The 15,276-nt window shown below is 47.0% G+C and overlaps 6 protein-coding genes across 6 annotated transcripts; 2 read left to right on the forward strand and 4 right to left on the reverse strand.

Annotated features, from left to right (window-relative positions):
- Positions 1-758: 758 nt before the first annotated feature.
- Positions 759-2,134, reverse strand: GL218_03258 (Enolase; the record flags this gene model as incomplete). The annotated part of the gene is made up of 2 exons (XM_033579809.1): positions 759-1,951; positions 2,011-2,134. 2 exons carry the CDS (start codon positions 2,132-2,134, stop codon positions 759-761), a joined length of 1,317 nt encoding a protein of 438 aa, XP_033437476.1.
- Positions 2,135-3,674: 1,540 nt separating this feature from the next.
- On the reverse strand, positions 3,675-6,509 carry GL218_03259 (Aminopeptidase 2, mitochondrial; the record flags this gene model as incomplete). Its single annotated transcript, XM_033579810.1, has 4 exons — positions 3,675-4,148; positions 4,201-5,312; positions 5,375-6,192; positions 6,253-6,509. The coding sequence occupies 4 exons, from the start codon at positions 6,507-6,509 to the stop codon at positions 3,675-3,677; spliced, it is 2,661 nt and encodes an 886-aa protein (XP_033437477.1).
- Positions 6,510-8,289: 1,780 nt separating this feature from the next.
- Positions 8,290-10,521, reverse strand: GL218_03260 (Pre-mRNA-splicing ATP-dependent RNA helicase prp28; the record flags this gene model as incomplete). The annotated part of the gene is made up of 1 exon (XM_033579811.1): positions 8,290-10,521. One exon carries the CDS (start codon positions 10,519-10,521, stop codon positions 8,290-8,292), a length of 2,232 nt encoding a protein of 743 aa, XP_033436603.1.
- Positions 10,522-11,035: 514 nt separating this feature from the next.
- GL218_03261 (54S ribosomal protein L25, mitochondrial) lies at positions 11,036-11,663 on the forward strand (the record flags this gene model as incomplete). The annotated part of the gene is made up of 3 exons (XM_033579812.1): positions 11,036-11,418; positions 11,515-11,575; positions 11,628-11,663. The coding sequence occupies 3 exons, from the start codon at positions 11,036-11,038 to the stop codon at positions 11,661-11,663; spliced, it is 480 nt and encodes a 159-aa protein (XP_033436602.1).
- Positions 11,664-12,220: 557 nt separating this feature from the next.
- GL218_03262 (Diphthamide biosynthesis protein 4) lies at positions 12,221-13,102 on the forward strand (the record flags this gene model as incomplete). Its single annotated transcript, XM_033579813.1, has 1 exon — positions 12,221-13,102. The coding sequence occupies one exon, from the start codon at positions 12,221-12,223 to the stop codon at positions 13,100-13,102; it is 882 nt and encodes a 293-aa protein (XP_033436605.1).
- Positions 13,103-13,977: 875 nt separating this feature from the next.
- GL218_03263 (14-3-3 protein like protein) lies at positions 13,978-15,011 on the reverse strand (the record flags this gene model as incomplete). The annotated part of the gene is made up of 5 exons (XM_033579814.1): positions 13,978-14,091; positions 14,144-14,214; positions 14,269-14,510; positions 14,573-14,879; positions 14,951-15,011. 5 exons carry the CDS (start codon positions 15,009-15,011, stop codon positions 13,978-13,980), a joined length of 795 nt encoding a protein of 264 aa, XP_033436604.1.
- Between the last annotated feature and the right edge of the window lie 265 nt (positions 15,012-15,276).

Here is a 15,276-nt window from a genome sequence, read left to right on the forward strand (position 1 = left end):
GACTGGGTCAGTGTTTCTTGTAGGTCACCGTACGAGCCTCATAGCTTGTTAAGCCATCACTCACCCACCTACCTTACACTGTAACTGTAGCCAAGTCGATGGTTTTAGAACAATATGTAACTGCGTAAAAGGTAGGATCTACCTAATACCCTTCCCTCCATCGTAAAGAAGAATTATCAAGTACGAAATCGAAGCTAGAATAAATGGTTCTTGGAAATTATTACAAAATCGGCCAAAAGACTAATATCGATTAAACTTGCTAAGCCGTACATAATAGTCAACTAAAACGAACATGTCATACCTTAACCTCCCTCTATTATTACCCTGTATAAATGTATTATTAATAGCACGTACGTACTCACGACCGTATCATTAGCTATTCCCCCATATACACACAAATCCCACATGCCAAAGCATTACACTAGAGCCTAACTACTTCTGTCCTTAGAGTACCAAAGAATGCCATATTCGTGAGCCGCAATATGCAGCCGGAGAATTAGCGTAGACACCCGAACAATTCACGTATTAATACCGAGAATTCGGCTTCGGCCGGACGGCAGCAGCTAGGAGACACGGAAAACACGCATCTACTCCAAGAGGAGACGAGCTCGAACCAAATTGTTCAGACATTTCATTTGAATTTACTAACTAGGTAGCTAAAAATCTAGGTGACCGTTTTTACCCGAGCTCACCCGCCCCCAGTCATTCCTATCGTAACGCATTATGTGTGTGTATGGGGTTTTCGAGTTCCTATCTATTTATAGGTTAACAGCCTTGCGGAAGTTCTCACCGGCGTAGACGGCGTTGTCTCCGAGTTCTTCCTCGATACGGAGGATCTGGTTGAGCTTGGCGAGACGCTCAGATCGAGCAGGGGCACCAGTCTTGATCTGGCCAGCTCGGATACCGACAACGATGTCGGCAATGGTGACATCCTCGGTCTCACCAGATCGGTGAGAAACCATAACACCCCAGCCGTCAGCATAAGAGTCCTTGGCAGCCTGGATGGACTCGGTTAGAGTTCCGATCTGGTTGACCTTTAGGAGTAGAGAGTTGGCGGCCTTGAGCTCAATAGCCTTCTTGATACGGATAGGGTTGGTGACAGTCAGGTCGTCACCGACGATCTGGATGTCTTGGGTCTTGTAGAAGTAGCTCCACGCCTCCCAGTCGTCCTCTGCGAAGGGGTCCTCAATGCTGACAATGGGGTACTTCTTGACGAGGTCGCTGTACAGGGCAGCAAGTTCCTCGTAGGTGATCCACTTGCTGGGGTCGCTATCGGGGTTCTTGAAGTCCAGGTCGTACTTCTTAACATCCTCCTTGTAGAACTCGCTGGAAGCTACATCCATAGCGATGTTCATCTGGCCTGTGTAACCAGCCTGCTCGATGGCCTCAGTGATGAGGTCAAGAGCCTCAACGGCAGTCTGAATATCGGGGGCAACACCACCCTCGTCGCCGACGTTGCCTGCAGATTGGCCGTAGTTCTTCTTGGCAAGAACCTTAAGCTTCTGGTAGACCTCAGCACCTTGGCGCAGAGCCTCGGAAAAGCTAGGGGCCTTGGAAGGGACAATCATGAATTCTTGGAAAGCTAGACGGCCACCGGCGTGAGAACCGCCGTTTAGGACGTTTAGGAAGGGAACGGGTAGGACGTAGGGCTTCTTAGTGCCGGCAAGGTCAGAGACGTGAGCGTACAGAGGGACGTTCTTCTCAGCAGCACCAGCCTTGGCAATGGCAAGACTGACACCCAAGATAGCGTTGGCACCAAGCTTTGTCTTGTTCGGTGTTCCGTCGAGGCTGTTGAGGAACTTGTCAACTGAGCTTTGGTCCTTCACATCAAGACCCTCCTTGATGACAGCGGGGGCGATAATGCTGTTGACGTTCTCGACGGCCTTGGTAACACCCTTGCCGCCCCACTTGCTCTTGTCACCATCACGGAGCTCGCAGGCTTCGTGCTGACCTATTATACCGTGTTAGTTCGTAAGATATCTTCAGAGAATTCGTTATAATGGCACGAACCGGTGGAAGCTCCAGAAGGAACGATAGCGCGGTGAAGACCAGTCTCGGTAACAACGTCCACCTCTACGGTAGGGTTGCCTCGAGAGTCGTAGACCGAGCGGGCATGGATCTTCTTGATAGCCATCTTGATGTCCGAATATAGGTTGGGAACTAGAGAAAACCGTTGGGTTAGCTATAAAGGGTTGAAGCTGGAAAAAAGCTTGGGAAAAATTACAGCGAGGGTCTAAGTAATTAATAAAAAAGAATACGTTGACAGGAAATTCGCTCAGTAAGAACCTTGATAAGTGACTCAATCTGAAAAAAGTAGATATATGCCTCAAGAGTTGAGTATTGATAGAAGAAAAGTGTAGGGGTCGTCAGAAGTGGAGGGGAGAGGATGGTGGGATGGCGGGGTAGCTCAAGATGTCATCAATAAAAGAAATTGGGATATTGGCATTGGCATTGACTTGTGAGCAAATTTATAACAGGCTGGGAGAATGAAGCTTTGTAAACTTACTATTTTCAAAGGGTATAAGGTAGGACTTGGTGTAACAAGTTGAATTGAAGAAGAAGTAGTAGAAGGGAAAAGAAAAAAAAAGTTAAGTTTCAATAATAAGGTAAGAAATGTTTAAAGGTAGGTTGGTTAGGTACCTCTAGTAACGCCTCCGTTTGATGTAAGTGGGCTGCTGCAGCGTGGGCTGGGCGGACAACGTGAGTGAACAAACGGAATGGCACGACTTACAATTGGACTTAACAATTGGCGGGGTCCGGCGACGGACCTTACTATGTAACTAGGATGACATCGGAGGAAGGAGGGGCTACTGTTCTAACTGTGTGCCACAATAACTGCACAGAAACTGCAGAAACTGCACCATAGATACATATCTTACCTGCCAAGCTTACTTGGCTACAGATGTACCCCCATAGAAAGATAGAAAGTACCTCAAATTACTCCGTGGTTACCTATTATGGTGTAGAAATTGAGATTGTAAAAACTAAAATTGTTGGCTAGTCTATTGGTCCCCTTACCGGCCCGACACAACGTACAGAACACCTGCAGTAAGAGCTTAGATGGCTCTAACCTACTTGGCTACCTCTTTACAAGGGTAAGGGCTTTACAACTTGCTCTAGTTTTGCCCCTATTTTGGTTGTCTCGCCTGTCTCGCAAGCTCTGTTGAGAAGAGGGGCAAGATTTAGATTAATCAATACTTTATGTCAAATACCTTAGGTAAGGTATACTATTGACAATTATAGCACTGATCAAAAGTTATTATTATGTAACAACTCTAGACAACCCTCTTCTGATTCTATACTAAAGCTATATTCAATGTCAGTAGCCTTAATAAAAAGACGAGGGTAATACTTGTTTATAACAAATAGGAGAGAGGTTATCAATACGCACCTAATATACGGAAACAACCGAAGTTTCACATGTTACTTACCAGACACTTATATCCCTAAATATATCAAAGCCCTTTATACATACTATATATAGACGAATAAGCAAGTCTACACATCAACTTACGAGGGAGAAAAGAGGAATAAATATAATGCTTTTTTTACTTCTTATGATTGGCGATTGCTTTTCTATCCTTTTCTACGGGTATCTCTCGTGCTTCTCCTCTAAACACATCCCTAGCAAATACCCTCTAAACCCCTACGGGAATATCGTGTCGATTCATCGCTCACGAACTGTATCCATTTTCCTTAACCCATTTCGCGACGTCGTCACGGTCACGCTCTAGCCATGCAATCTTGCTGCGAATGGCATCCTTGCTTTGAGCAAGGGGCTGGGCAAAGCTCTTAGTGTCAATGTCCTTGAAGAACTCCTCCACTTTCTGGAGTTGATCCGCCTTTGCAAAGCTAGATGTACAGATGGTAACCATCGAACCTAGGATAGGCGCGTTTCCGCTAAGTCGCTTAGATATTTCTGGCCATTTCTCAGTCAGCCAGCTAAAGAGCGCCTCGATACCCTCAGCATGGCTGCGAAGTCCACTTGCTGGAAGGTATAGATCCTGGCTCTTGATTTCGCCGCTGAGGACGAAGTCTAATGTCTGCTTGATTAGAGCCGGGTCCTTTGCCCGACCAATGCATCGCAGGGCTGTGTTACGTTCATCACTGTTACTGGACTTGCGGAAGAAGTCGACAAGCGCATCGTACTAAAATATAAATTAGTAATTCCCAGGTGAATATTCGATATGTAAAACTTACCTGCTCCTTTCCACCATACTTAAGAGCCATGCTGAAAACGCTTCCTCGGATATTCGGGTGGATAGCTGACTTGTCGCCGTCCATGTATTTCTTGAACATCTCCTTAGACGCGTCGATGATCTTTTGGTCACCAGCCATTCCAGCTGCGCCGAACAGCATAGCTTTAAACTGCTGCTCAACGTGGCCATCCTTGTCTGAGAAGGTCCATCCTAATTTATGAGCTCTCTCACTAACAAGTTCTTTAACAAAGGCTTCGAGGCCATCCTTAACGGCCGAGTCCTCGAAGACCCACGCAGATTGGACGGTTGCAACCCTGGCAATAATTTCACTCCATACCACGAACGATTGCTCTGTATCAAACCCTTTTAGTAGGTTCAAAACACCAGAAGTCTTCTGATAGCCTGACACGGCGAGAGCACCAGCGTCGGCGATCATACCAGCACGATCCTCAACTGTTAACAGCCCATCCTTGGCAGATTGGCCCAGTTTTGTGAGGCGTTCCGGTGTGTAGGACGTACGGTAGATGCTAGTATGGTTTGCGTTCAGCTTGAAGAAGTCCAAGTTCTTAACCTTGAACACATCTTCCCTCTTCGTCAACGTTAATGAGTCGTCTACACCATCCTTCGTTCGGAGGCCCAAGAAAACCGGATATAACACTTTATCCTCTTCAGGTTTAGTGTCGCCGGTTCTTAGGAATCGATTCTGCTTGACACGGATAGAACTGTCCTTCTCGTTTTCCGTAACCTGGACTACGGGATAGCCCACATTCTTAGTCCAGATAGACATAATCTCCCGAACCGGTTTGCCGCTGGCATCCTCAAGGGCCGCCCACAAATCATTTGTCTGTGTGTTACCGTAGGCATGCTTCTTAATGTATCTCCTGACACCCTCTAGGAAAGTCTCCTCGCCAAGATATGTAGAGATCATACGAAGAACACATGAACCTTTGGAATATGAGATAGCATCGAAAATCTGGTCAACCTCACTAGCGCGCTTTACCGGCACCTCGATAGGATGGCTGCTCCTCAACGAGTCCAGTCCCAAGGCACTCTGGAGATTGTCAGTAACGTAGTTTTCCCAGACCTTCCATTCTGGGTAAAAGTAGTTGCAGCCTAAGTGGATTGTTATTGTCAGCCAATCATTCATATTAACTTGAATGTCACAGGAAACTCACTTAGCCAACTCATCAGAGTCGCAAACCCTTCGTTCAGCCATAGACCTTCCCACCAGTCCATAGTTACCAAGTTGCCGAACCATTGATGTGCTAGCTCATGCTGGACGACCTCGGCGACACGTTCTTTCATTGCCGCACCGCTGGCCTTCTCATCCAGCATAAGGTCGACAACACGGTAGGTGATCAAACCCCAATTTTCCATAGCGCCCGCCGCGAAATCGGGGATAGCAACCATGTCCATTTTGGGCAACGGGAATTCGGCTCCGAATATTTTCTCGTAGTACTCTAAAGTCCGCGCTGCGAGCTCGAGCGAGAAGCGGCCGTGTTCAATATCTGAACTAGCCGGGGCGTACACTCGAACTGGGACACGGAATTTGTTGGTCTCGATGTAACTTAATTCGCCTACGATGAAGGCGACTAGGTAAGTCGACATAAGAGGAGTCGTGTTAAACTTGACGGCCTTCTTTGTAGATCCGCTGAATTCCGATTGCACTTCTGATTCAGACGCAACGTCCATATTGCTGAGGCATGTCAAGTGCTTATCCGCAATGAGGGTGACAGTAAATTTGGCTTTGTGCATGGGCTCGTCGAAGCACGGGAAAGCCCGGCGGCAGTCGTTCGCTTCCATCTGCGTGGTAGCGAGGACACCTTCGGAGCCATCTGGCTTCTTGTAGGTAGAGCGATAGAAACCGGCCATCTGGTCATTAAGTTGACCAGAGTACTTGATTTCCAACTGGGCCTTGCCCTTCGGGATGGCATCTTTGAGCTCGATGCTGGTGATCTGCTTGGATTCATCGTACGTGATTGCCGAAGATGAGCTACTCGGACATGTTAGAATGGTAGTACTTATTAACATAACTGGAAAGATATAAGCTGACCTAATAATGCTGTTTCCGGATTTGATGTTGGCGCTGTGGATATCGATCTGAAGGCTGTGGAGAGAGATAGACTTAGAATCTTCTTGGACGTCGAAGTCGATAAGCACCTTGCCGTCGAAGGTAAACTTTTCGAAGTTGGGCTCTAAGGTGACATCGTAATGTCTCGGGATGACGTTGGTCGGGAGGAGCTCACGGCCCTGGGTGGGGTCCGGGGTAGCCCCTCCGGTATGGTCAATGTCTCCAGCAAGCTTACACATATTTTGTCTCCGGTATGAGCAATGTCGAACAAGGGGTGTCGAGAGAGTGGTGTTTCTAGACTTCTCGAAAGGAGATGTTCTTGAGACAGAAATGAGTGAGGAGTGATTCCCAAGACGTGGACTAAGCCTAGCTTCCGCATTAGTCTGAAAGTCTAATTGGCTTAGAAGAGCGGTCAATTAGGTTAGAAATACCGGTAGGAAGGTGGAGAGGATAAGGCAGGAGTGCACGAGATGTGATTTTGTCTCCACTGTGATGCGGTTGGATGAAGAGTACGTGGTAAAGTACGTGGTCTTAATCGAAGTCGTGTGGCTGTTGAGACTCGAGGAACGAAGTCGACACGACTAACGGCGCGTAAAGACATATGTGTAAGGAAGGGGAAGGGGAAGGGGAAAGAGGGTGATATAATACAATTGTCATATAATGCAATTGTCAAATATAATACAAATTAGTAGATCGTCTAGTAGTAACTCCGGGAAATTTACATGCGGTTAGGTACTACAATGGAGGGGTACTCATAGAAGTATGTACATACAAATATGTAAGTTAGGTATGTACAAGTACAATTTCAGTTCTTTATTTCTTCGTAGTGAGGGGCAGTTAGGGAGATTCCCTATTCGTGCATTATTAAATAACCAGACAGACAACTTAGACAAATAATAGATCAAAACTTCTGTGTATGTGCTAAGTACCTAGGTTAACGAATTAAGCCCTTTTTTAGATAATCAGCCCTCAAGGTACCTGATTAAAAATTATAGAAGACAAGGATATTTTGGTGCGGCAGAGGGAAAAAGGAAGAAAAGAAAAAAAGTTGAAAGTGTAAAAATAACGCCACGTAGGGTAGGCGGTGTAGCGGGATGTTGCAGGGGTTGGATACCGACAGAGCGAGTACTTACCTACTCTGGTAATTAATAGGTAACTGGTTGGTATCAGTAGCGCTGCAGCCGGCCGTTTCCCCCGAGACTGCGACTTTTGGAAACAAAATCTCATGCAGGGTCGCATCTTAATTGGTGATTCTAGAACATAGGAAATGTAGATCCCCATACAACTGAAACTGAGTTCAACTAGAAACCCATCCATTCGGTGCTACCTATTGATACTCGGTTCAAGTTCGCAATTTGAGATGACAACTATCGTGCGACCTGTCACTCGAGAATATAACTCGAGAGTATACTTACCTAGATAGAAAGATAAGAACACTATATTGCAAACGCCAACTCTTTTCTTCTCTGTTTCTGGATTTGTCTTTTTTCTATTTCCTTATCTTGTATTAAAAGCTATAACAAAAGTCGTCTAATTAACTTAGGTACTCAATATTGTACAGTAATGCATACCTATATAAAGCCTAGAACAAGCCATGTAAGCTAGGCATCTTTGACAACACGATGTCTCTTATCTGTATATACCCCTTAAACTCCTTTAGTATCTCCTGTATACACTAAGTAATTCATTTTCAAGATATACCATTTATAAACACTCCAGGGCCTTGGCTTCATAATACCTACCCAGTTAATAACAATATAACGGCATACTATATTCACGCAAGCTTATTCTTAAAACCACTAGCAACTTGTTAGTCCCTTGTGCAAGTATTCGAATTACTCTACGCAGATATCTAAGTAATCTTAAGGGATCTGATAAGTCCTTCTGTAAAGATTAAACCAGTCAAATAGGTGGCACACATTTAAGCACAACCGTTGTGAGGTAGTAACGACCGTAGCCATAATATTATCCTCGTGATAGGTTACATAAATACAGTAGGTACCTAAGCATGGACTAACTCTAGTCCCATCCGCCCCCTTTCCCACCAAAGCCCTTCTCCTCAAGCTTCTTGGGCCCCTTATTTGGTTTCTGCTGTGCAGCCTCGTGCCGGCGCAGCTCCTCCGGTACCCTAGATATGGAGCTTTTTGAAAGCATTTGCCGCAGGTCATACATGACGTCCGCATCTTCGTTGCCCAAGAATGTAATAGCAACACCGCTCTTGCCAGCACGACCCGTACGACCGATACGATGCGTGTAGCCTTCGATACTCAAGGCCATGTTGAAGTTGACGACGAGTGATACATCTGGAACATCGATACCACGACCAGCAAGATCTGTCGCGACCAAGACGTCCGTCGTGCCGCCGCGTACTGAAGCGAGAGCCTGTTCTCGCTGTTCCTGGGTCTTGCTGCCGTGGAGCGTGACAGCTGAAAAGCCCATATGTTTGATCTCCCGAGCGACGGCGTCGCAGTTGCGTTTGATATTGACGAATACGATAATAGGCGGTGCAAATTCGTTCGATGATAGAATCTCCTGTAATCGCTTCTTGCGACGGTCCTCTCCAGGGACGAATTCGACCCGTTGCTCGACCGTATCTACGGCTTCTCCTACATTACCTATCGTTACCGTAGCAGGTCGGCGTAGATATTTCTTCGCGATCTTCTCGACAGCTGACGGCATGGTGGCTGTGTACATCATTGTCTGTCGATATCGATCTTTACCGCCAAGATGTCGGCTCATTAGTTGCGGATTTTCGGCGGCGTCAGTGTCCGGCTTTTCGTTGGTGACGGGGAGCGCGTCTAAGATCTTGTTGACTGGTTCTTCAAAACCCATATCAATCATACGATCGGCCTCATCCATGATGATGTAACAACATTGGGACAGTACCAGCAGGCGTCGTTCGATACAGTCGACTAGACGACCAGGTGTGGCGACGATAATTTCAGCACCGTTCCTCAAGGCAAACGCTTGTTCTTCAAGTGAATGCCCACCGACAAGACTAACAACAGTAAACCCTAGTGGGATAGCGAATTTCTTGGCCTCTGACTCGATCTGCTGAACCAACTCTCGAGTTGGGGCTATAATTAATGAGTACGGACCATCATTCTTGGTGATTTCATTTAATGGCGGTAATTCCGAGATGTATACTAGTAGAGGTAGTAAGAAAGCAGCTGTCTTTCCTGAACCAGTGACAGCTACACCGATTAGATCTCTTGCCTGTAAAGCAATTGGTATTGCGGCACGCTGGACCGGAGTCGGCTCGTCGTACCCAACTTTGCTGATGATGTCTAACAGACGACGAGGTAAACCCGATTCATGCCAGTTTCGCATTGGATTTGGAATGAGTCCACCCTTGGTTGCAATACCAAAATCTTCTTTAAATATACGCCAATCTCGTTCGCGCATGTCCTCTAGCTTCTTCTCTGACCAATGCTTCCCTAGGCCGTTGCGGTTAGCCCTCTCCTTCGCCTTTCGCATCATCTCTAGTAGCTCTTGTGCTCGTTGCGCCCCGTTTTCAGGATCACGTTCGATCAGAGACATGGCATACTTCTTGGCGTTCTCTTCTGTCATGTCGTCACCAAACCCGGCCAGCCTTCCTCTTCCGAAGAAGGTGGGCTCAGCCCTCTCTGAATAGATGGGATTATGATCCTGTGTTGTGTCTTCCTCCGCATCCCATTCGAAATTGAATTTCTTTTCTGTTGTTCTCCTTCTCTTCTTTTTAGCTGAGAAAGTAGACTGATTCATTTCTGGGCCCATATATCGCGCTCGTATTGAGGCGGCTTCTGTCTCTTCTGGTGCCGCTCGTTTCTCCCCGGCCAACCCCTTCTTACCCTTTGATTTCCCTCGTGCATCTCCATTTTCGTTGTCGTTGGTATCACGTCTATCATGCCCAGTTTGGCGCATGGCCCTAGGCCCCGTTGGAACAGCTGGTGCATGATCTCTGTCGCGACGATCCGGATGCCGTCCATCGAGTCCCGACGTGGTTGTAGATCTACCAGTAGGCTTATTTCGTGCTTCTTCTTCCGCTTTCCGCCTTCGCTTCTCCTCATCTTCTTTTTGTTTCTCTGCTGCTAGGCGCTCACGCTCAGCTTTAGGGATAAATCTTGGTTTCGCGGCGGCTTCGTTTGCTTCTTTCTTCTTGCGCAAGATCTCTTCGATATCTAAAGGTGCTTTCCGCCTGTTCGTTTCGCCGTTTGTTCCATTGGTTCCGTTGGTGTCAGCTAGCGACCCGGCTCGCGGCTGCATACCCATGGTCGCAAGGCCTTAACGTAGAACGATAGGTCTTTGTAACGACCTTCCGAGGCTTTGTAATTGCTTTCAACGTTTGGAACAGGTAACTAGCTGATAAATCTCGATATTGATTTGGATGATGAAGGATAATAGGAATTAAAGTATTTTATCTCCTTCGAGGATTAAGTTGACTAGCTGTGCTCAAATTAAGATAATGCAGCGCGCAAGTTGCTTTTGTTTCTGTTTGTTTCTAGATTTCTGAGTTGAAGGCAAAGAGATAGAAACACTGACATCGGCGTGTCGGGGGTACGTGTAGCAAAGTACATACTACCTAATCCAAGACGCTAACAACAGGAGCCAATCAGAGATTTAATTAAGATAGAAGAACCTTGTCATTTTGACCATTCGCAACCAAAATTTGGGAGCTCTACATACGATTTTGCGACTTCTCTCACGTTACCAGCAAGACGTCTTCCCAACTACCAAATTCTCAATCGCAAAAAAAGGAGAAGCATCTTAATTGCGATTTGGGGGTATGGCGTTAAATACGAGATATATCGAGCTCGCCAAGCAGCTGCACCCGCGGCTACAGCGTTTCTTCGCCAAATACCCCCCGAACCAGATCCTCCCGGTTTCGACGAGGACGAATACAATCAAGGACGGTGCTACGCCGAACCCTTTCCTGCCACATAAACACCCGGTAACTGGGAAATGGCATGATCCGGAATTCTCCCTGAGGCGGCAAGCTGAACTCGTAAAATTGGCGAGGGAACAGGGAGTAGAGGAGTTGTTACCGTTCACATCTAAGGGCACAGAGGAGCGTATACGGCACAGAGTTGCGCACGGTTTGAGGGTTCGTGGTACTGGTGTTGGACAATCTGTCAAGGGTCACTTGCACGAAAGAATGCTGGCTGCCAAGTACGTCACCGCTATACAATTTCCCCTGGCCAGCATATTTTTTGCTCCTCGGGGGACATTTCCTAAATAAGATTTTCATACTAACAAGAGGTATAGGATGGAGAAGAGAAGAACGGCTATGTTGGGCATGCCGAGACTTGTCAGAGAATGGCGGAAGGTAAGTCATTTATTCCTATCTACTTGTATGTGTTGCTAACAAGAAATGATAGATCGGGAAAAACAGGTGGACCAAATATCCACGATGAACAATTATGTCATGACTTTACGATGCCGGCAAGAAAAAATGTACAAAATTTATGTATTACTCTATTCAAGAGAATTGGAGAAATATTTCAAGAAATCCAGGAGTTATCATTACTGCCGTGCCATAGGCTAGTTTTCCTATTTGGTGCTAATATCAGAAGGTATCACAATGTAGCCGACTTGACAACGGTAAGTAACATATTCTCAAGAAGACATTAGTTTCTTCTCTTCCACTCTTCCTTCTATTATCCTCGTTAAATTGTCTATTTAAATCCTGGCCTCATATTTCCGTCGTTCTATAGCTCACCAGCAAACTTCGACTAAGCCTCACGTGACCACGTGCGCCATTGAACTTTTTCCTTCAAAACCGGTTTCCAACGAAGTTATCCCATCCTGGTTCGTATAAGCCACTTACAACAATAGAACTTACCTTTTGATATGAGAACCTCACACTCGCAATTTACGGGCGCGGTAAATAGACTAACCCGCCACAGTTGACTATTAATCCGCCTCAAAAAAGAGAAAATAAAATAAATCGTGTGAATCCAATTCCGCCGCCATGGCCCCTCCTATATCCAATACATCAGCCGAGCCCACGCTCTACGATATCCTGTCGCTAACCCCCAAGCACCTAGAGGGTCAAGCCGGCATAGCTCAGCAGCAGAAGATCGTAAAGCAAGCATATCACCGCGCCTTGCTAAAACACCACCCGGACAAATCTGCCAGTGGCAATACTCCCCAGGGCAGCAGGACATCCACCCCAACACATTCTACTTCTACTTCATCAAAGCCCGGTCCTAAACAGACGTCACAACCGCGCATCACCTACACCGTAGACCAGATCCAGTACGCCTACGCAGTCCTCTCAGACCGCAAGCAGCGCACAGACTACGACCGAGCTCTGCGCACGGCGCCGTCCCAGCGGCACTCGCAGTCTGCGTCTTCGTCGTTCCAGACGGGCGTCGAGACGGTCGATCTAGATGACCTAGCGTTCGACGAGCGCACGGGGGTGTACTACCGCAGCTGCCGGTGCGGCAACGCGCGCGGATACGCATTTACCGAGGACAACCTGGAGGAGTTCGAAGACGACGGCGTGTTGATGGTCGAGTGTCTCGACTGCAGTCTCTGGATCCGGGTTTTATTCGCCGCAGCCGAGGATGACGAAGACGATGACGGGGGGGATGGTGGTGGTGATGTTATAGTTACTACTACCACTACCGCCGCCGCCACCACCAGTCCCGCAAGAAACGCTAATACCACAGTTCGCGAAGCGGCCGTTACACTAACGATGGGAAGGGGTACAGACGCCGTGACATCAGCAGGGGAGAGACGGGGCAGCGGCACCGGTAGGAACTACACGTTTAACTGGAGTTTCAACTGGGGCATCTCTTTGTCGGGGTCCGCGACGGCGGGGACTGGCACGAGCGGCTCGCGGAGGTAGCAGCCTGCCAAGAGAGACATCGGGATATAGTATCTATCATGAGACATGGATTCGTTGTAGATGTCGTCACAACTCAATCCGATAGGCTCGCTTTTCGCTTCTACCCCAACAGATAAAGTATATCACGTGGCCTGGACGTCTACATCCAAGTCGATAGAAAGGTGATTTACCATATTCATGTATTTACGAAGAGCACATTGGGAGTACTGGATAGGAGGGGTTGGTTAGGTACATTGGCCTATGCTGGCTGAAACTTCAAGGGGCTACTTAGGTATGATATAATGTGAATGATTTACGAGCTAGTAGATAGTATAATTAATAGCGTAAGATATTATTTATGCAATGAAAGGCTTACTACTCCTAGGAGTAAAGATGAAATATTCGTGGATTAGTCGTCAAGTAAATGTAAATGCAAATGCACAACTGTATGTCTTGGTCTTTTTGTATCAGCAATTTTAGCATATACTGGCCATTCGAGCCTAAGAGGATACTATTACTGCCTAAGTTTTAATTTCATCCTGCAAAGATCCTACGAAAGTCCATTGCTCATGAAGAATTCATAACATTAATATTGCCTGTGCAAGTAGAAAGTATGGGGTTTATTCAGACGAATTTGCATTAGAGTCTAAAGGGCAAGCATTCTGCGAAAGACCTCCCAAAAGCTCTTTAGCCCTTTTGCCTGCGGGAAAAAGAGAACCGTCCAAGTCTTTGCTCTGTGCATTTGCCACGTGAAGGGGGAAAAAATCAAATCAATGCAGAATCTCAAGCAAGAGAATTCTCAAGCAAACACTCCATAGACACCAGAGTCCACCCAACTTCAATCGACCCCTTTAAAATCTAGAGACTAATAAGGGACGTGGGCTTTTCTTTTTTTCTTACTCGGCAGCCTTGGGCTCCTCAACCGGGGTCTCGGTGGCCTTCTCCGGTTCCTGGGCGGGGGCTGCGGCCGACTCCGCAGGAGGCTCAGCCTCAGAAGACGTCCAGAGGGTCTAATTTTACGTTAGCATATTCAACTAATACTCGATAACTATAAATACATACCAGGTTGTCTCGGAGGAGTTGCATGATGAGAGTTGAGTCCTTGTAGCTCTCCTCGCTCAGAGTGTCAAGTTCTATAGATTTAAATCAGCTTCAAATTACTTTTAGCTCGTACGCCTGGTACTTACCGGCAATCGCATCGTCGAAAGCCTGCTTCGCGAGGTGGCAAGCCTGATCGGGAGCGTTCAGGATCTCGTAGTAGAAGACGGAGAAGTTCAGGGCGAGACCAAGACGGATGGGGTGTGTGGGGGGCAGCTCGGTCTGGGCAACCTCGGTAGCAGCCTTGTACGCCTCAAGCGACTTGTCAGCCGACTCCTTTCGTCGGTCACCAACGGCGAATTCAGCAAGATAACGGTGGTAGTCGCCCTTCCTGTTTTGGTTGGTCAGAAATCTCTGGTTTTAAAATAGGTGCTGGCACCGAAGAAAACGTACATCTTGTGGTAGAACACCTTAGACTCGCCAGATTTAGCAGAGGGGATGAGGTGCTTGTCCAAAACATCGAGGATGTCATCGCAGATCTTGGCAAGTTCTGCCTCGATCTTCTGTCGGTACTCCTTGATAAGACCGACCTGGGAGGAGTTGCCCTTGGACTCTTCCTTCTGCTCGATGGAGGTGACAATTCTCCACGAGGCACGTCGGGCACCGATCACGTTCTTGTAGGCGACGGAGAGAAGGTTGCGCTCCTCGACGGTAAGATCACGATCCTCAGAAGCGACGATCTTCATGTTCTCGACCATCTCTGATAACAATGAAAGTTAGTATTGCTACTCTGCGGGGTCCAGCAACCATAACCATATCATCATCACATACCCTCATAGCGCTCAGCCTGCTCGGCCAGCTTGGCAAGATACACAGCATCTTCGTGACCCATCTTGACGGTGTGAGACTCGGTGAGATGAGAAAACTAGATTAATGTATTAAAGTCAGCTCTGGTTTCGGTTGGATAACGTGTTTGTTTTTGGTTGTGATGGGAAAAGTGTATGCAGTATAGATGTTAAATAATAGGAAGAGGGGAAAAAAAGACACGCAGGTTTGCACGGCAACAGGCAACAATTATTGATCTAGGATTTTGTAAACAGTTGCCAGGACAATACTGGAAGTGTTTACAGCCCAAACCAGAGGAACGCGCTACCTTG

This window comes from Daldinia childiae (assembly GCF_008694065.1).
Source record: "Daldinia childiae strain JS-1345 chromosome Unknown Scaffold3, whole genome shotgun sequence".
Classification (NCBI taxonomy): Eukaryota; Fungi; Ascomycota; class Sordariomycetes; order Xylariales; family Hypoxylaceae; genus Daldinia; species Daldinia childiae.